This window comes from Culex quinquefasciatus, chromosome 1 (assembly GCF_015732765.1).
Source record: "Culex quinquefasciatus strain JHB chromosome 1, VPISU_Cqui_1.0_pri_paternal, whole genome shotgun sequence".
NCBI classification, from domain to species: Eukaryota; Metazoa; Arthropoda; class Insecta; order Diptera; family Culicidae; genus Culex; species Culex quinquefasciatus.
In genome coordinates, this window is record NC_051861.1 from 121,642,437 (window position 1) to 121,664,787 (window position 22,351).

Here is a 22,351-nt window from a genome sequence, read left to right on the forward strand (position 1 = left end):
TTGTGGCCCAGTCCGGCAACATCATAACAGGCTTTGGCGCGCACGATCCCTTTTGTGACATCATAACGAGAAAAATACCGGGTATTAACACTAAATCATAGCAATCACTGCTGCTCAGTGTGCGCGCGATGGTTGATTTTCATGTCTTCTTTACAGGGACGGTTTAAGGGCTTACTTTGGTCGTGGTCTGCGCGGTTGCGCAGGGGCCGGTCATAAACGACGTGATTTATGGGTTGAAACAATCGGATATTGGTTATTATTTGTCAATAAATTGCCGCGCACTCTGCGTAATCGGTGAGCTTTTCCCCAAAACGGGGTTGTGAAACAAAGACTTTTTCTAGAGGGATTTAAAAGTCCATAAAGAATCATGATTGATTTCGCCACAACCTTCGGACGCACATTTGAGGTGTGGCTTCTCGAGACTAAATCGTACAGAGGAAACGACTCTAACGAGAGTGTTTGTCTTGATTTAATGCGTTGAAGTTGTGGTCGTCGTCAAAGTCAGTGTCGTCGCCGTTGACAAAAATCTGTCAGAATTGGGTATGGTGACGAATGTTGTACCTATTTTTAGATCAAGAACAATTCTTGACAATTGTACTGATCAGTAATTGAAAAAAAAGAAAACTCATTTTGAGCAAGTCATGTGCAAAGATCCAACATCGGGACACGTACCTTAAACGCGACACAATATAAGCGATTTGAGCACATATGAGTGGTTGGATTCTAAGGCTTTGAAGACCTTCACTGAACAGGTGAAATGACATATTCAAGGTCGAATTTGTTGGAAGAAAAATCCTGATTGAAAATTCGTCTTCCATCTAGGAAGTCCCAGCACACAATTACACTCAACACTAGTTTTACCCACTAACACAGTATTTAATTTCTGCACGACGACGTGTCAGTAGCCAATTGCCAATAAAACGGCCTCCATTAGCTAATGCACCCCAACGCTTCGCCCAGGCCGTCAAATTAACCAACGTTAGTTTTTACTCTTTAGTTTTAGCTGCTACTTGTTCGTACATCGTCCATTCAGTTGCTAATCCAAGTACCTGGTATAGTACAAGTACCAAGGTGAAGCAACTGAGCCAAAACTGCTCTGCTCATCGCTGGCGCGCACTTAAAACAGACTTAACTACAACAACAACAAACGAACTAACCAACCTGTGTCTATGTGTGCATTTCGTTGATCGATTGCCACTCAACCATTTGTTTTACTTCTTTTTACAACATAAGAGTTGAAGCTTTTTTGTGTTCAACTCCCTTCAGCTTAACCTCAAATCGCGCGCGCGCGCCACATTGGCTGAAGGGTTCGTCGCCGGGGTGCGTTCAAGTCACCCGTGCGCAGCACTACTGTTTTCAAACCAAACTGTCGTCGACGGCCACAATTGGACGGCCAAGTTCAAATTTGGGCGGCCTCAAACCTTAATCGCGATTGTCGCTCCGATGACGGTGGCAGGTAAAAATGTCGCATCTTTCTTTTTGCCAGAGTCGTCAAGCGCGATTTGGCAAACATTTGCATATCGATTTGAGCGTGAGCGATTATGGGGTTGGGTTCCTTTTATGTCAAACGAGCTTTTTATTATGTACGAGAGTTTAAAGCAACGATTTAATTAGACGAAGCAAATTATTGAATGAAGACTTCGTAATTTCAATTGCAGCTAAACTCTCAACAATAAAGACATCAATATCTTGCAAAATTCCAAAAACTTTTCCCTTTTATCACCCACAATCCAAAAAAAAACACCACAGAAAAACGCCCAATTTCGGCATTGACGTTATATGATGATGATTTCTCTCTTTATCATGTTTCCCTCCTTTCGGCCGGGGTAAGGTAAGAGAGTTATAATCTATGCCTTTCCCCCCTTCTCGATTTTCCACCAAAAATATGATGCACTCGATTACGTTTCTTGGGGAGAAAGCGAATAATGTCTGATTTTAGAGGAATTAATACGTTTCTTTAAAAAACACAAATATTTTAAAAAATATAAAATTATTTATGAAACAGTACTCTTTAAAACACAAAACACTTTTTAGGAGGATTGACCCTGCTTTCCATGTTTTTGGCGGCAAGTTGATAAGTCAATACGATATGCGCTCGGAAATTTCGCCGCGCAGATTTTCTTTTCGTTTGCGCGTGAACCGTGTAAAAAACGGAATTCATATTGTTTTTATTTTGTTTGAAGAAAAAGATTCTGTTGACAGAAGTTTACTAAAATATGATACTGAACACAACAAAAAAACTTATTAAATATTATCAAAAGATCAATTATTATATTCTCGAAGTGATTTTACCTCAATTTATAAGGAAGAAGGGAAAAATGCAAAGCAAGGTTGTACCCATAAAATGCGTAAATTAACCATTTTTCCGTTGTAATATCACATTTCAGTCTAAATTGATGTAAAATTACATCATTTGAGATGTAATTTTACCAACCTTTAAAATTTACACATTTTTTACTGTAAACGATAGCGATTTTTTAAACTTCTTAAAGTGAACTTATTGCTGAGCAGTTCTCTACGGAATCGGTCTTTTTTCTTTAATTTTAATTTTTGTATTTTTTAATCCGGCTGAAACTTTTTTGGTGCTTTCGGTATGCCCAAAGAAGCCATTTTGCATCATTAGTTTGTCCATATAATTTTCCATACAAATTTGGCAGCTGTCCATACAAAAATGATATGTGAAAATTCAAAAATCTGTATCTTTTGAAGGAATTTTTGATCGATTTGGCGTCTTCGGCAAAGTTGTAGGTATGGATATGGACTACACTGAAAAAATGATACACGGTAAAAAAATTGGTGATTTTAATTTAACTTTTGTCACTAAAACTTGATTTGCAAAAAACACTATTTTAATTTTTTTATTTTTGATATGTTTTAGAGGACATCAAATGCCAACTTTTCAGAAATTTCCAGAATGGACAAAATCTTTGACCGAGTTATGACTTTTGAATCAATACAGATTTTTCAAAAATCGAAATATTGGTCGCAAAAATTTTCAACTTCATTTTTCGATGTAAAATCAATTTGCATCAAAAAGTACTCTAGTAAATTTTGATAAAGTAAACCGTTTCAAGTTATAACCATTTTTAGGTAACTTTTTTGAAAATAGTCGCAGTTTTTAATTTTTTAAATAGTGCCCATGTTTGCCCACCTTTGAAAAAATATTTTTGAAGAGCTGAGAAAATTCTACATTTTGCTTTTTCGGACTTTGTTGATACGACCCTTAGTTGCTGAGATATTGCCATGCAAAGATTTAAAAACAGGAAAATTGATGTTTCAAGTCTCAAACAACCCACCATTTTCTAATGTTGATATCTCAGCAACTATAGGTCCGATTTACAATGTTAAAACATGAAACATTCGTGAAATTTTCCGGTCTTTTCGAAAAAATATTAAATTTAAATCAAGACTAACATTTCAAATGGGCGTAATATTGAATGTTTGGCCTGATTAAAATGTTAGTCTTGATTTTAAATTTTTGAAAATATTTTTTTCGAAAAAATCGGAAAATTTTACGAATGTTTCATGTTTTAACATTGTAAATCGGACCTATAGTTGCTGAAATATCGACATTAGAAAATGGTGAGTTGTTTGGGTGAGACTTAGAAAACATCAATTTTTCTGTTTTTTAACCATTGCATGGCTATATCTCAGCAACTAAGGGTCGTATCAACAAAGTCCGCAAATATAAGAATTTTCTCAGCATTTCAAAATATTTTTTCAATAGTGGGCAAACATGGGCACTATTTTAAAAAAAAAACTGCGACTATTTTCAAAAAAGTACCTAAAAATAACTTTAAACGGTGCACTCAAAAATTTACTAAAGTACTTTTGATTGCAAATTCGATTTTACATCGAAAAATGAAGTTGAAAAATTTTGCGACCAATATTTCGATTTTTGAAAAAATGTATTGATTCAATCATAACTCGGTCAAAGATTTTGCCCATTCTGGAAATTTCTGAAAAGTTGGAATTTTATGTCCTCTAAAACATATCAAAAAATAAAAAAATAAAAATAGTGTTTTTTAAATCAAGTTTTAGTGACAAAAGATAAAAATCACCACCGTGTATCATTTTTTCAGTGTAGTCCATATCCATACCTACAACAAAAGACACCAAATCGATCAAAATTCCTTCAAATACAGATTTTAATTTTCACATATCATTTTTGTATGCTTTTGTATGGAAAATTATATGGACAAACTAATGATGCAAAATGGCTTCTTTGGGCATAAAAGGCACCAAAGTTTCAGCCGGATTAAAAATACAATTAAAATCGAATGACCGAAATCTCAGAGAAATGCTCTGCTTCTGAATACATTTGCATCTTTTAATGTTTTTTTTTATTCCACGTAAAATTGAAGCAAAATTACATCGATGAATATAATATCCAACCATCCCAATTTTCAACTTTAAAATATTGTATTTTTTGTTGCGGGTCATTGAAAATTTTCTCACACAGTAATATGTAAATTCGGAGGGTCCTATTTTATGATGTAATATTATATGAATTTAGGCCAGGCCTGTTTAACGATTTTGACACTTTTTCATTTTTGAACTTTTAAATGCACAGTAAATACGCTTAATATTACATCTGGAAATGATTACATCTTTCAGGCCAGAAAAAAATGTGTAATTTTACCTCTAAGAATATGTAAATTTACCATTTTATCGTTGTAATGCCACTTTTTCTGGATTGAGATAATATTAAATATAAAAAAAGTGATATTAAACCTTCCAAATTTACACATTTTTTTCCTTTATGACATTTGCTTTTTCCATGATTTGAAATCGGGTTTCAAATTAACAAAGAACAAAACTATGACAAATGTTTGAAAAATATCGTTTTAAAGAAAGTTTTGAGGAAACATTGAAACAATTGAGTTAAAAACAACTTGCAAACACATTAAAAAAAATCATGGTAACATTAACTCTGGGAATGAGTACATCTTTAATGTCAGAAAAATTTAAAAAAATACATCTGAAAATGTGTAAATTACCCACTTTTTCAGTCTAAATTGAGGTAATATTACATCATAAAAGAGGTAACATTAAACCTTATAATATTACACCTTCAAATTTATCCATTTTTTGCTGTGAACATATTTTTGCAAACTTTTGCCAAAGTTAGGTTCTTTGATCATCTAAGAACCGATTCAGTCAATGAAATCCTTAAAAAATGGACAAAAAATTTCAAACAGTTTAAAATGTTATGTAGAGCCACAAATGTTGGATGTCTGATTTAGTTTGAAAAAGTGGATTTACATTGGTAAAAAGTAAAAATACCTATTTTGGAAATAAAATTACACCTTCCACAATTACATCATATTAAAGAAGTTAAGAAATTGGTTAAGTTTAGATCGGTAAATCGTCTACCAAAATGAACAAAATATTTTCGAAGATTGATTTTACAATGAATAATAGTGAACACAGTGCAAAATTGTGGAATTTTGGAAGGTTGACAAGTTTTATTCGAATTTTCATAGTATGCAATATGGGCATCAAACGACGCAAAAATTTGTATAGATTTTCACTAAATTTGATATTTTAAAGTAACATACCCAATCTTTCACAAAGTACCATATTTTTTTCAAAAAATCTCAAATTATATTTCAAGTTTTATTTAGAATCTATGACATTTTCCCGAAACCCACATTCCCGAAGAGACATTTCCCCGAATGCCACATCTCCGAAAAGACACTTTCCCGAAATGTCATTTACCCGAAAATCATTTCCCCGAACGATCCATTTCCCCGAACGGCTACATCCCCGAATGGCGACTTCCCCTAAAAACCATTTTCCCGAATGGCCACTTCCCCTAATTTTCCACATCCCTGAAAATCATTTTCCCGAATGACCATAATCCCGAACGGCCATTTCCCCGAACGCCACTTCCCCGAACACCGCGCGCGGTTCTGGACAACAGCCATACCCGCCTGACCGGGTTCGGGGAAGTAGCGATCAATAAAGTATCATGTCCACAATATAGCTTTATGACGTTTCGCGTACGCACACTAGTGCACCATTTGATTTTGCTGGCTGACAAAATTTAACCTCACTTAATTTTTGTGTATGTACACGCAATACAAACGAACGTTGATTACTCTATTGAACGTTCAAAAAATTTCGAGCTTCACTTGAATTTTGAATATTCAAATTGATGTAAGTGCGACAACTGGCCAAAAGGATTTCATGTCAGAACGTGTTTGACACACGTTCAGGCCCGACTACCGCAAAAATTTGTAATTGTTACTCGGGACCTTGGCAACCAAAATCAGCTGTCGAGCTTAAGTATAGCCCCTAAACTACTTGAAAGTGATTTAGTTTTTAAAATCTAAAATGGCGGTGATGAAATATTCAAAAAATGCTTTTTGTAATTCAACAATCAACTATTTAGATTAGATTAAAAGTGTTGGTCGCAGAACTCGAATTGGACGTAAAAAAATAAAAAATAATTGTTCAAAGCCTTCATCCAGCCAAAATTGATAGGAACAAATTAGTTCAGTTTAACAAAATCTTGAACAAACTGAATCCTGCGCATCGAGTCGTCGCATGAAACTATCGTTGCTGTTCTATCCTTACCACGTAGATACCGTTTTGGAAAATTGTCCTTTGCTGAAAATGGCCGCTACAAAAAAAATAATCTTTTTTTATGGAACGTGGATGATCTCAATACCCCGCACTCTTGAAGTGTCCGCGTGGTTTATTAATGGCCTTCTACGGTTATTTGTTTTTTTAATCTTACAAAACACGTAGGATAATTTAATATTAACGTCATACTTTTATAAAAAAAAATCCCTAAATAACAATTTATTTTATATCTAGGACATCATTCGGAAAAAATGATTTTTCGGTGAAGTAACCATTCGGATCTATGTAAATTCGGGAAAACGGCAGTTCGGTAAAATGGCCATTCAGGTAAATGACATTCGGGGATATGGAATTTTCGGGAAAATGATTTTCGGGGATGTGGAATTTTCGGGAAAATGATTTTCGGGGATGTGGAATTTTCGGGAAAATGATTTTCGGGGATATGGGATTCGGGAAAGTGGGATTCGGGGATAAGGGATAAAACCGTTTTCTTTTAAGGCTGCTACAAATATTTTTATAAGTTTTTGTCAAAACCCCTTCAAAATCGGGCAAAAAATCAGGAGGAAATTTTGTTCGAATATCTTAAAAAAACACAATTAAAATTCAAGTGCAATCTGCTGAAATCAATTTAAAAAGTTTTCCCCTGCGTTTAGAATAATTTTAGTGTTTTTGATTTTAATAAAAAACCCCTTATATTTTTATAAACTTTACCACTCAAAGTTTTTTTTTCGCAAAAAAAATTGTTTTCGTCAAATCTTACATTTTTTGAAAAGTAATGATTGCAAAACAACTGAACTAATGTAAAATGCATTTTAAAACACTATTTTCATTTAAATGTTGAAACTATGGCTTGTTATTTTAATTTTTATAGCTAAAGTCATTCAAATATTGCCAATTTGTTAAGGTCATTGAAAATTGTATTTCAAGGTTTTGCCCCCCCCTTCTCGTTCAAAATTTTCCAAAAAATCGGGAGGGCAAACACAGCATTGCTAAAAAAATAAATTTTCAATTGATCGATAAAAAATCGATTTTGAACACATTTTAAAGCTTTTAGTTTTGTTATTTATTATTATTGATGGTTCAGACAACAAGTTGGAAAAAGACGTAACAAAATAGAATCAAAATATTTTTAATTTTTTTTAAGTTTTATATTGTTTAACAGCATTTGTAAAAATGTATGAATCACTTTGTAATTATTTTTTGTAGTATTTCTTTGATCAGGACAGAAATTCAAAATTTAGTATTTTCCCTCTTTCCTTTTGGACTTTGACCAGGGACAACAACTTTAAATAAGATTGGGGTAATTCTCCGCCAACTCACACAGCAGTTGCCCCGACCCCTCTTCGATTTGCGTGAAACTTTGTCCTAAGGGGTAACTTTTGTCCCTGATCACGAATCCGAGGTCCGTTTTTTGATATCTCGTGACGGAGGGGCGGTACGACCCCTTCCATTTTTGAACATGCGAAAAAAAGGTGTTTTTCAATAATTTGCAGCCTGAAACGGTGATGAGATAGAAATTTGGTGTCAAAGGGACTTTTATGTAAAATTAGACGCCCGATTTGATGGCGTACTCAAATTCAACGTATTTTTTCATCGAAAAAACTAAAAAAGTTTTAAAAATCCTCCCATTTTCCGTTACTCGACTGTAAAAATTTTTGGAACATGTCATTTTATGGGAAATTTAATGTACTTTTCGAATCTACATTGTCCCAGAAGGGTCATTTTTTCATTTAGAACAAAATTTTTCATTTTAAAATTTCGTGTTTTTTCTAACTTTGCAGGGTTATTTTTTAAAGTGTTTTAATGTTCTACAAAGTTGTAGAGCAGACAATTACAAAAATTTTGATATATAGACATAAGGGGTTTGCTTATAAAAATCACGAGTTATCGCGATTTTACGAAAAAAAGTTTTGAAAAAGTTGGTCGTCATCGATCATGGCCGTTCATGGTCACCCGCGACAGACACGGACGACGAAACAAAGAGAAACGCAAAAAGTAACTTTTTCAAAACTTTTTTTCGTAAAATCGCGATAACTTGTGATGTTTATAAGCAAACAAAAAAATATATATCAAAATTTTTGTAATTGTCTGCTCTACAACTTTGTAGAACATTAAAACACTCTAAAAAATAACCCTGCAAAGTTAGAAAAAACACGAAATTTTAAAATGAAAAATTTTGTTCTAAATGAAAAAATGACCCATCTGGGACAATGTAGATTCGAAAAGAACATTAAATTTCCCATAAAATGACATGTTCCAAAAATTTACAGTCGAGTAACGGAAAATGGGAGGATTTTAAAACTTTTAGTGTTTTTCGATGAAAATACGTTTTCGGAATTCTGAGTACGCCATCAAATCGGGCGTCTAATTTTACAAAATCCCTTTGACACCAAATTTCTATCTCATCACCGTTTCAGGCTGCAAATTATTGAAAAACCTTTTTTCGCATGTTCAAAATGGAAGGGTCGTACCGCCCTCCGTCACGAGATATCAAAAAACGGACCTCGGATTCGTGATCAGGGACAAAAGTTACCCCTTAGGACAAAGTTTCACGCAAATCGAAGAGGGGTCGGGGCAACTTTTCCCGATTTCGTGTGAGTTGGTAGAGAATTACCCATTGAAAACAAACAAAAACTGAAATTTGTAATATATTAATTTCAACAGTATTGTACAGTCCAATGATTTTGAAATATTTGAACATACAACAAATAAACAAATAAAGTACATGAAAAAAAAGCAAAACTCAAAATTATAAAAATTAAAGTCGTCTCATTTTTTTGAAACAAACACCGCATTGCATTTTTTATGTTTCAATTCAGCATCAATTGACAAGCTGGCGAAAGGTACTTAACATTTCAACTTTTATCAAACTAAAAATGCGAAAAATCAACAATTCATATCGTATTTATTTCGCGAGCCACAGTCAAGACAAAAAAAAACCAACACCCAAAATTCACCGTCCGAAATTTTCTTTTACGCTTTCTAGCCACCTTTGGCGATTCAAAGAGATAAGTCCAAAGTAGCCCTCTCTTGGCTGCTCTTCTCTACCCCCAGTAGAGTTGTAACTCTCAAAGCTTTCGTGACCATAACCACTAGCGTGCCCAGGTCCTCAAGGAAGGTGGGGCAAAAATATTGGAGTTTTGAAAATTTCGTCGTTTATGGACACCCCCTGCCCAATTTTAGAACAAATTTCCGAGGATGGTGGGGCAACTGCCCCATGTTGCCCCACCCTGGGCACGCTAGTGACCATAACACCCCCATAAATTCGCGCAGCAGCTGCTGCCCATCAACTTAGCAGCAGCTTCCTCATTCGGACCCCAAGATATTTAACGGAGCCGAACAAATTGTGCACCTTTTGGGCAACACAAGTTTTGCCACCTCGTTACAAAGTTGCCCAAATTGAAAATGACGACTTTTCTTTGAAAAAAAAAATATTTCAAAGTTCACATTGACTTTAACGTCGTATTAAACGTCCTCTCAATCTAAATGGATACTTTCCTAGGCCAGTCGTGAGATGCACGAATGCACCAGCACGCAAATAAATAAAGAGCAAATTAACCCCCCAAGCTCTAATTTGCAGCTTTTGACCACACGATTTTTCTCAAATCACGCGGTTCGTCGCTTGCACGCCAATTGAAGTCTCTTTCCCTTTAAGCTCGCGCGCGCAAGTCACGCACGTGGAGTTCCACCGAATCAACGTTTCTACGGTCTTCCCCAGGGGGTCTACTAACCTGACTGGACGAGCTCTTGCCGTCGCGGAGCAGCGTCAACCGGAGCCGGGTTCCACGCAACTCAGCGTGGACCGTCCGCCAGGAGCGATCCTGCGAGCGTTTCCCATCGATGAGCGTCACCTTGACGTTCAGCTCGCCCTCGCGCGTCACCGGGACCGAGGGGTCGGCGGGTGCGTCCCGGAAGTGGGCCAACGCCTTCGATTTGGCACTGTGGCTGAAATTGGGAGGGAAAATCGGGATTAAAATACGTTTTTAAAACAAAGCTAGGGGTTTGAGAAGCACACGAACAAAAATTTAGTGCCTTTTGTTGTGGGGTCAGCAGTTTTGCGGGTCGCTGAAAAAACAACAACGACAACGGCAATAAAATCAAAATGGCGCAACGACAAGATGGCGAGCGGAGCGTGACACGAAACGAAACGCGGAGCAACAGGGTTAAGGTGCAGCAGGTGATGATGATGGTTACGTAAGTAAAGTCAGTCAGTCAGCCTTTTTGGTCGGGTGGTTAGTTGATGAGCAGCAAGGCAGATGATACAGATCGGTCAGTAGAAAAAAAAAAGGAAAAATGGCGATTTTTCTATGGTTTTTGATTGGCTGCGAAGGATGATGGTTTAGAGTAAGTGGTGTGAAGTGAAACGGACTATTGAATGATTGGGGCACATCGTATGTTCTCAAAGAATTGTTGTTTTGTGCATTTTAACAATATTTTTAAAGATTTCAGTCAGCTTACGTGCAAATTTTGGAAAAAAGTAACCTCTGAAATTCACCAATTCAAAAAGAAAAAAATTCGTAAGGGGCCATCCGTTTATTAGAATATCTGAAATATTATTTTAAATAAAAATTAAGGTTGAAAATGGAAAAAATATAATAATCTAGAAAACAATCTGAACAGGAACTGCAAATTTTAGAAAGATGGAAATGTGTATGTAATTTGTTGTGCTTTGAATTTTAAATCAATTGGAATGCTTTATGCAATATTATTTTGATTAAATAAATATTTTAGAAATAAGTTTGTTTTGTTTACTTATTTGTATAAATTACTAGAAAAACTTGAAAAACGTCTTTAAGAACGTCTGAAAAAAAAAACAAATAAAGAAAAGTAACGGAAAAAACCAAAAAAAAAAAAATAAACAAGGAAAATGTTGTCAACTCTATGTAAAATTTTAAATAAGTTAAAAATTCGGTGTTCTGAATAACGAACATTTATCAAACCATATCTGATATCAATGTATGTCACTACCTTCAATGGAGGCAAATGGCCCAGATGCCAGTACCTAAGGGAAACTTAGTGAATATGAAAATATATATTGAGTTAAACGTAAATATAATGCTAAATTATTGAAAAAGATATAAAAATACACAGAAAATTTTTTAAAGACAGTTTGCGGATCTTTCCACCATTATTTCAATAATTTTCCATAAATAGCCGAATTTGTGCTGCTAAAAATAATAATGCTTTAAAAACTCCAACAATAATTAAGTTTTTAACTGTTCCTCAATTTTCACAACTAAATTTAAATTCCCAGACCAAAATAGGTATTATTTTAAAATTTCAAGAATTTGAAAAATTCCCGGACTTCTGTCCCGGGAAATTCCGGAAATTTCATGTAACACTGTTCACTAAAAGTTCAATAAAACAGGATACGTCCAATTTCATTTGAGAAATCGAGAAAAAAAATAAGTTTTTCTATAGGACTCATCCGTAAACCACATGGCATTTTGTGAAATGCTTATATTGATTATAAAGTTTATAACATATTTTTCTCGAAACTGCTCTTCCGCAAAATTAAAAAAAAAATTCACATTGAAAATTTTTAGACATCAGCTAACGATAAGGTTCACAGTAAAAAAAATCTATGTAAAATCGCATGCAAAAGCATGCACATCACCTTTGTGAGCAAAAGCATGTAATATTGTATGAGAAAACGTGGACACAAAAAGCATGTACCGAAGAAAAAAAAATCAGGTCTGCTCACCCTAAAAATAACATCAATCCGGCGAGAGTCATACTCAGATTACCAAGTCTGCGCCCCAACCAACTCGGCTATCATGCCGCTGTGAATATGGCGATTTTACCATCGGATATTTTGCTGTGTTGTTATCGCCGATAATCCAATCGATTTTAACGATAGACGTATCGTTATCGAAATTTATACAATAATTTAATCAGTGATAACCGACCAAAATTCAATTAACCCTTAACCGACCAAAGGTTTTTTTTTCGATTTTTTTTTATTTTTCCCTTGTTCAGGAGGTCATTTTGAACAACTTTTGTTCTACGAAAAACTTCGCCTTTTTTTTGTTTTATGTTTTTCGTGTTTCATTTTTAGTATTTTGATTTGCATTTATCTTGTTTAGTTTATGTTTTTTTTGTAGTGTTTGGGCTATTCTACCAGCTCCTATCATTACATTTTGCCTATCTAATTTTTTCACGTTTTTAGAGTCACTTTTCAATTTTTTTGGTTATTTTTCAAATTTTCTGGAATAAAAATACACAATTATCATATAAATTGTTTGAAAATTCGTAGAGGCATTGTCAGGAACACTAGAAAAATTACTGCATACACAGAAAAAAATATGTAAATTTACACAGCACGTAAATACTGTTTCATATGTAAACTCACTCAATGTAATGTTGAAATATGATGTAAAGAGTAAAAAGTCATGGAAATTACTCTAATGTAAATCTAAATCTAATGTAAATCATGAATCTAATGGAAACGTTGAGCATGGAAACTTAAATCTGATGAATTTCTACCCATGTTCGGCTTCCTGTAAATTCCTATTCAATGTAAATCATATATCCAATGTATTTCTGCCAAACGTTGACTTCAAAACTACCCGAACTAAAAATAGTTATATTTAGTTCTCTTTCTATCGCTCTCATACTTCGCTGGCCCACTGCCTGAGCCTGGCCCTGAACAAGTTGATGCTTTAGCCGCTCGTTTATAAAATGCGAAGATGGCTCAGTCGGAAGCGGGTAGCAGCAGTAACACCGAACATTCTACCCGTCGTCCGTTCGATTCCAGTCCAGCGTTATTCCACTTGGCCGTCGACGAGAAAGCGTCCCCTACCTGTGAAACAAATTTTTAAAATCATAATTTCCTTTTGCTGCCCGCTTCACTAATTTTAAAATAGAACATAGGCCACACCCCTTTCCTACTGCAATCCAAGTCGAGGTTTTCATTCCCATTGGCCAATCAGAATTAGTTGATTTGAAATAATGTAAATTCCAAAACTAATGTAAATTTTCAAAACTAATGTAAATTTCCAATGAATATAATGTAAATTTCCAATGAACCTAATGTAAATATACATCATTTATCATGATACCTTTTGGTACATGATAAACAATGTAAATTTACAGAAATATTTTTTTCTGTGTGCTTATTTTCACTTAAAATAACAAAATGACAAATGGCAAAGTCACATAAAACAAGTACAGCTTCCAACCCCTAAATTTTCTAAAATTTTAAGAGTTCTTCTTTTCAATGCTTTTTAAAGATCAAAAATTTGTTGAAAATTTGTTTTTGGCGAATTTTTAAATCGAAGCCCGTCTGAAGGCGGGGTTGGGTTGCAAAGGGTTAAAGTAACTTAAAAAAATGAAATTTTTCAAACTAGATTTTACTCAAACTTTTAAATAATTTACTCATTTACTCAAAGCATACATTTTTGATAATTTTCTAATTTAAAAAAAGTTCTTGAAAACTTTACACAAAATGCCGCATTTATTTCTAAAATTTACATACCATTCAATTACGTGACTGTTTTTTTTATCAAACTCAATATTGAGATTTTCATAAAATATCTTTTTTTAAGTACTCATTTTTCTATAATTTACAACATGCGCCACGAAATTTTCAACAGTTTTTCACCACACAGAAAAAAAAATGATGGTAATATTCATCAGAAAATGGTGAAAGACTTTGTGTCAAAAAAATGATGAATTGTACCCAAGAAAATGATGAGTTTTCATCAGTTTTTGATGAACATTCATTAGGTTCAAATTTTTAAACATTTTTTATGTAATATTACTCAAAAAAAGAGGTAATATTCAACCTACCAAATTTTCAACATTCCAAAATGAAACTTTTTTTCTGTGCACAGAACGGGTTCTACTTTAAAATACATTTTCAAAAAAAATCACACAATATGGTATTTTAAAATAGTCAAATTTCATACTTTGCATTAAACGACGCAAATAATTGTATATATTTTCACAGTATTATAAGTGACTTCTAAAAACTAATTTATTAACAAAGAATCTACTAAAAATTTTAAACGCTAATATGGATTTCAAACGACACGTTATTTTGAATGGATATTCATTGTTTTACTATTGTTAGTGTTATGTACAGTCCAGACTCGATATTTCGAAGCCTCGATTATTCGAAGTTTCGATAATCCGAAGTGAATCTTTCGGAGGCCTTCGGATAATCGAGTCTGGACTTTACTCCAATTTTCACAAAATACCGTTTTTTGTTGAAAATACTCAAATTTTGATAATTTGCATTATGGGTACCAAACAACGCGAAATTTCGTATAGATTTTCATTGTGTTCGATTTTTTTTTTAAATTATCACAAAATATTGCAGTTTTTTTTAAATAATCCCTTTTTTAATTGTGTTTTATAAGTATCAAATTATGCGATATTTTGTATTGAATTGCACTGTATTACAATTTTTAGCACGTTTTCACAAAATAGCGTATTTTTATGAAAATACTAAAATTTTCATTAACTGCAAAATGAGTTTTGATAAACGACACGAAATTTTTAATAGGTTTTAAATTTTTAACAATTTTTGGTTTGAAATACAAAAAAAATCTCTTTGCTTTTTAAATTTAAAATTTTCCAAATTCGCAATATGGGTACCAAATGATCCCAGAAACACAAAAAACAAGAATTTAACAAAAAAAAAAAAAAAAACAATCATTTTCATGATTTCATTTTATAATCCAAAGATATTAACCAGATATTTGAAACATTTTTCTTTGATTTTCTAACAAATATAAAGAAATTTATACAGAGAAATTAACCAAGAGTTAACAAACAAGACGAAGACATCATTTTCAACGACTGCCGTCTGTTGATTTGGGTTGACTAAAGATGGTCTGTTTTCAATTATTATTTAGGGTAGAGTAGTAATCAATGAGACACGGGGAACAATGATAAAATGGCTCTCACAAGTCGTAGTTTCAACCAATTAGGCTCATATTTGGGGGAAAGGTGTGTCTACGGGATACACGTCTGCCATATTAGTGGCTTTGGTTATGGACGCTCCCTTGAAAAAATATTCATAAATGTTTGATTATGGGGTGTAAAAGTAAATTATGGACTAAAAATGCTTTTTCGCTCGTAGGCTGCCATTTACACCAAAACTAATATTTCTTCAAATTTCTTTCGACGTTCCATAGGGATTGAGTTGGGCTACAATGTCGTTTCATTAGATTTGACCAAAATTTAGAATATACCCAGAATCCAGGGCTGTCTCATTGTTCCCCACTCATGTTAGCCCATGGGTAACAATGAGACACTTTGATTTTTCTTCATTTAACATTTCAAAATCCATGTAAATCTTTCAAAACATGAATTGAAAGTGGTTTTTGGCATATTTATAGAGTTTTAACTTCATTTAACCAGACGTACAAAGTTATTTGGTATGAATATATGGATTTTACAAAATTTAAATACTTTTTAGTATAACTTCTGTTAATTATAGTTTCATGTTGACAAAATTGCTCTAAAATGTTCAAGGCAAGTCACCTGTAATGGAACAATACAAAAACATGATGTTTTACTAGAAAAGTATTGATTTTCGTAAAGTGTCTCATTGTTCCCCAGCTGTCTCATTGTTCCTGCCAAGTGCGTCTACAATGAGACAGTTGAATAACTCTGGCTGTAGATGTCGGATCGATCTCATATTTTGGTCAATGTTTGAACACACTAAAAGAAATAAAATGCAACAAAAAGCTCATTAAAACATGCTGATGAAAAAATTAGAAAAATCGTTGAAAGTTGAAAACCAAAAGTGTCTCATTGATGACTACCCTACCCTAATTGGCAACACTTCTCTTTGCCATCTTTTTGAAAAATATGAAAGCAAGGATTCACAAAATTATGTGATTAATAATTAAAATAAAATGATTCTTATATTTTTTAAGCGTGAATTTCTCAATTTTAAGGTATTTTACATCGTGTTTTGAGCATTTATGATTTGTAAAATTCAAAACAGACTGGAAAACTATACCAAGTAACTAGTTTTATTTTTTTCACGAGCTTTAAGAATTTTCCCTGGTAGAAAAATTTGGAACAGCATCAAATTTGTGTCCATCTTACCCCACCACCCCCATTGGGTGACCCCTCGTGTTACCGTGGACACAGATCAGGTGTCTTCTCAAAAATTTCTGCAATGTTTTTCTTCATTTTTAAACGCGCGTTACGGTTCACGTGCTCCATCAGCGGTGCAGTCAGTTTTCAGTGAGGAGGAGGTGACTTCTGCTCTCTTATGAGCAGCATCAGCATAATTCATGAGGAAAAGCGCAATAGACGAAAAAAAAAATACGGTAGAGCACCGAATTTGGTGGTCACGAGTGAAAGAGAAAGCTCCCCGCGATTGCATCACACCAAAAATGATTTTCGGACTTTGCGGTGGTGATGTGCGCGCGCGGAGTTCAAGTGATGAAAACATCATGATGATGATCATGGATGATGATTATGAGCCGAAATGAAAAAAGGAGTGCGAGAAATGTAACATTTGAAGATGGATGTGCGAAATGATCTAATTCTCTTCTCTTCGGCGATGATGATTGATGCGGTGTGATGATAATGGGTTTCTTTTCGAGAAGTCGGGGGGAAATATGATGAAAGTGAAATTGTTCGCGTACACTGCTGTTGAAAGATGATGGAACTGTGCAGGAAAAAGTGATTTGCTCGTTATAGTGATACAAACAGCAATTGAGCAATACGGCAGCAGTGTGTGAGTGTGAGTGTGTACGAGTAGGAAAATCTATTCATTTTCAGCGATTTGCTAAAATCCAGCTTTGTGGTCAAATACTTTGGAATTCAAAAAAATCACAAATTTCCAACCCATTTGACCACACTCTACAAACTATTGCCACACTCAACAACACAACATCGATCATCATCGACCCTCCCGAACCTTTGCGCGAAGAAGTAACTCCTCGTGACGATCCCGGACGCCGACGTGGTGGTGATCACGTGCAAATTCCCCAGACTGCTTCCGGTCAGCTGAGCCCCGCCCAACGAGGTCGTCGTCAGCGAAGCCGACCGCTTCTGGGCCGTCCTCTGACCGGCGGCGCTCCGGATCGCGACCGTAGGTTCCTCCCCCACTTCCCCGTCGCTGTCGGTCACGATGGCCGCGAACTTGGACGGGTCGTAAAATTCCCGGTTTGTCGGAGTTGTCGGAGTCGTCGGTTCGGAGTTATTTGCTGTCGTCGTCGACGGCTGCTGCTGGGACTCGAGAATCGGCGGCAGGTTGCCCTGACCACCGCCCCCCGGGGCTGACTCATCAAACAGCCTTCGCAGCGGTTGAATGTCGGTGTTGAAACGCGGACGTCGCCAGGGACGATACGCGCTGGTGATGGTTTGGGGTGTTTTTTGATTTATAACCGAGCAAACCAGAAATGTATTTTTTTTGTCGTGAAGTCGATCACATTTTGAGATTTGCACAGGATATCAGCGGAGCGCGAAAAAAAAACAAACACGGAAGAGTTTGCGAAACAAAAAGACGAGAAAGAATTGCCAATTAGAACACACTTCGCGGAGATCATCACGGGCCTTGGACAGTTTCCCCCTTGAAATGGGTTTTTTTGGGTGGGACGGAACGGACATAAATGACATATTTTGGCAAAATGTGACAGTGACGGTCTGGTTTGGCATTACTTTCACTTCCCAGAGTTCGGAAATAAATTTACATTCTTTTGTTTAGGTTCAACTGTATTAGTTGCTGCAGTTCATGGATTCAGATTTTTAAGTTCGTTGTCTTGAAAAGCCGTTGCAAATATTTTTCGAAGCTTATGGTATGTGAGAAATGCTAAAGTCGAAAGACTTAAGATCAAATTCTAGAGTTTTTTTTTAAAGGACCTATGAACTATATGAATGAACACAAAAGTTAATAAAACCTTTACAAAATTTAGAAATCTTTGCACCGAGTTCCATACAACATTTTTTGCAATTCCGAAAACACTCTGTGAGTGAAATTATAAGTCAAATGTTCATGTATTTTGTCAATTAACCGTTTAGTCAAAAAAAAATGTTTAAAAATATTACTTCTCAAATCATGTGCTGAAAAGTTCAACTTTAAGCATCCATTTCGGTGCTGAAAAGTGTTTCTATTCGATTCTGTGAATTTTATTACATTAAAGCAGGCTATATCGGCGTTCAAAAGTACTCAAAATTTCATGAAATTAAGCATTTTTTTTTTTGAAAAATACAATAAAAAAATACAAAACACCGTATTTTTTTAAAGATAACCAAATTTTTCAAAATTTGCAATATTTTTGCAGTTTTGTATGCTTCTTCACTTTATTAGACTTTTTTTTTGTTTGAAAATTTTGTTTTACAAAACACCGTATTTTTTGAAAATACTCAAATTTTAAAAATTGCAATATGAATATCAAACGAAGCAACATTTTTTATGCTTTTTAACCTTATAATTTTTTTAAAAAACTGAAATTTTCACAAAATACCGTATTTTTCAAATACACTTAAATTTTTGAAATTTGAAATATAGGTATCAAACGAAGCGAAATTTGGTATGCTTTTTAACTTTATCAGAGATTTTTTTTTATAAAAAACTAACATTTTCGCATTTCACCTTATTTTTTCGAAAATGCTCAAATTTTCAAAATTTGCTATATGGATATCAAACGAAGCGAAATTTTGTATGCTTTTTACTTCATCAGAGTTTTATTTTGTTTAAAAAAATATGTTTCGCAAAATTCCGTATTTTTTTGAAATCAACTTTTCGACATAAACTTTGAAAAATATTTGCAACGGCCTAATTATTTTACAAAATACCGTATTTTTATCAAAAATACTAAATTTTTTAAATTTACGAAACGAGCATCCAACGAAGCGAAATTTTGTATGCTTTTTTACTTTCTCTTCATAAGAGTTTTTTAAAAACTAAAATTTTCACAAAATACCGTATTTTTCGAAAATGCTCAATTTTTTTTAAATTTGCAATATGGATATCAAACGAATTTTTCATGCTTGTCACCTTTTCTAAGGATTTTTTTTAAATAATAAAATTTTCACAAAATGTCGTATTTTTTTGCGCAAGCATTAAAATTTTCAAAAATTGCATTATGGTTATCAGACGAAACGAAATTTTCTATGCTTCTTCACTTCATAAGTTTTATTTTTTTGTTCTAAATTGAAGATTGCACTAAGTATCGTAATCTTTCGAAAGTACTACAATTTTTAAAATTTGCTATATGGATATCAATCGAAGCATTTTTTTTGCTTGTTCACCTTATAAAAGGATTTTTTTTAAACTAAAATTTTCACAAAATACCGTAATTTTTCGAAAATGTTAAAATTTTCAAAATTTGCATTATGGATATCAAACGAAGCGAAATTTTGTATGCTTTTTCACTTCATTGGTTTTTTGTTATTAAAATCTGAAGATTTCACAAATGATCGTTGTTTTTCGAAAACACTCAAATTTTCAAAATTTGCAATATAGCTAATTTTTTTTTACAAAAAAAAATTACAAAACACCGTATTTTTTTAAAGATACCCAAATTATCAAAATTTGCAATATTTTTGAAAAATTTTGTATGCTTTTTCACTTTATTAGAGTTCACCTTATCATTTTTTTTTTCACAAAATATTTGCGAAAATACTAAAATTTTCGAAATTTGAAAATAGACGAAGCGAAATTTGGAACTCTTTTTTAAATTATTAGAGTTTTTTTCTAGAATATACAAAAAAAATTCATAAAATACCGTAATTTTTCGAAAATATTAAAATTTTCAAAATTTGCATTATGGATATCAAACGAAGCGAAATTTTGTATGCTTTTTCACCTTTTGAATGTTTTTATTGGGAAATACTAAAATTTTCACAAAATACCGTATTTTTTTGAAAATACAAAAAAAATTGCAAAAAAGGAATCAAACGAAGCAAAATTATGTATGCTTTTCTACATTACTATAGTTTTTGCTGTAATATTCAAAAAAGTAACAAAATACCGTATTTTTCAAAACTACTCAAATTCATAAAATGCAATAAATGTGTAAAATTTTGTATGCTTTCACATTATTAGATTTTTTCTGGAATATACTAAATTTTCAAAAAATACCGTTGTTGTTGACTTTATTAGGAGAACTTTAACCCTATGGGTCATTCGCTCCCGAGACAAAATACCGTATTTTTTCGAAAATACTCAAATTTTCATAATTTGAAATAAAATGAAGCGAAATTTGAATTACATTTTATATTTATTTTTTCATAGATTTTTGTTGTAAAGTTTCTGTTTTATTTTTGGTAGTTATCCCATTTTTCATGACAGACATCTTGTTTAAATTATTTATGTTATTTTTTAATAAACCATATTTTTATATTTTCCATATCAATGAACTCATGTCTCAGACTTTTTCTTTAAAAAAATATTTTGATAAAGTCTTAATTCGAACATATTTAAAAAAATATTTTGTAGGTAAGTTTTTTTTTTATTCTTTTAAGAGCGAGTCCACGAGCAAAGCATACCCATCTCGCATCGACCTCACCAATCTGCCTGAAATTTTCAGGGGTTGTTTGTACATATATAACTAGCATCTGGTAAAAATATGAGCACTCTAGGTCAACGGGAAGTGGGGCAAATCAGGACACAAAGTTTGATGGTTCAAAAACGTCAAAAATCTTAAAATGGCTATAACTTAGGCAAAATTCAATTTAATTTCAAAATTCAAAATGCATCTAAAGGGCTTGAAAAATGCAACAAAATGCAGGGTAGAGCATCTCAATTGGTTATTTCTAAAGGGAGTTATTGGCATTTTAGTGAAAAAATAGCATAATTTTCAAACTCAAATAAAAAAGTGTTCCATCCAGATATCAACTCGGTTCGACCTGCAGCTTGTAGGGGACATCTGGGACTACCATCTGAGACTGAGAACGCTTTGGGTAAGGCAGTTCAACATATTAAATAGTCACTTTTACTTTTAGTGATTTTTTTGGTTGTAAATTTTTGCTCGGGGGACGCCTTAGATCCCAATTTTTGGTGATAATTTTATCATATTCGTATTCCTGAGACAATTTCACAATAGAAACATGTATAAAAATGTTCATTTTCATCCATTTTAACCCTTTAAAAAATAAAAGTTAAAAAAAATCTTCGATTCACGTTTATTAAAAATCAAGTTCGTTTCCAAGGATACTAGATGACACCAGAAAAAAGCAGCTTCTCAATTTTTTTTAACTTTTATTTTTTAAAGGGTTACAATGGATGAAAATACACATTTTTATACATGTTTCTATTGTAAAATTGTCTCAGGAACACGAATATGATAAAATTATCACCAGAAAATGAGATCTAAGGGGTCCCCCGAGCAAAAATTTACAACCAAAAAAATCACTAAAAGTAAAAGTGTCCATTTAATATGTTAAACTGCCTTACCCAAAGCGTTCTCAGTCTCAGATGGTAGTCCCAGATGTCCTCTACAAGCTGCAGGTCGAACTGAGTTGATATCTGGATGGAACACTTTTTATTTGAGTTTGAAAATTATGCTATTTTTCACTAAAATGCCAATAACTCCCTTTAGAAATAACCAATTGAGATGCTCTACCCTGCATTTTGTTGCATTTTTCAAGCCCTTTAGATGCATTTTGAATTTTGAAATTAAATTGAATTTTGCCTAAGTTATAGCCATTTTAAGATTTTTGACGTTTTTGAACCTTCAAACTTTGTGTCCCGATTTGCCCCACTTCCCGTTGACCTAGAGTGCTCATATTTTGGCCAGATGTTAGTTATATATGTACAAACAACCCCTGAAAATTTCAGGCAGAT

The 22,351-nt window shown here is 33.5% G+C and overlaps 1 protein-coding gene across 1 annotated transcript in view; it reads right to left on the reverse strand.

Annotated features, from left to right (window-relative positions):
• The window catches only part of LOC6054180, a 279,137-nt gene that overhangs the window by 38,873 nt on the left and 217,913 nt on the right, over nt 1–22,351 (reverse strand). Inside the window, 2 exon segments of the mRNA XM_038266527.1 lie at nt 10,323–10,536; nt 17,480–17,914. Of these exon segments, the coding sequence (XP_038122455.1) occupies nt 10,323–10,536; nt 17,480–17,914 (649 nt within the window).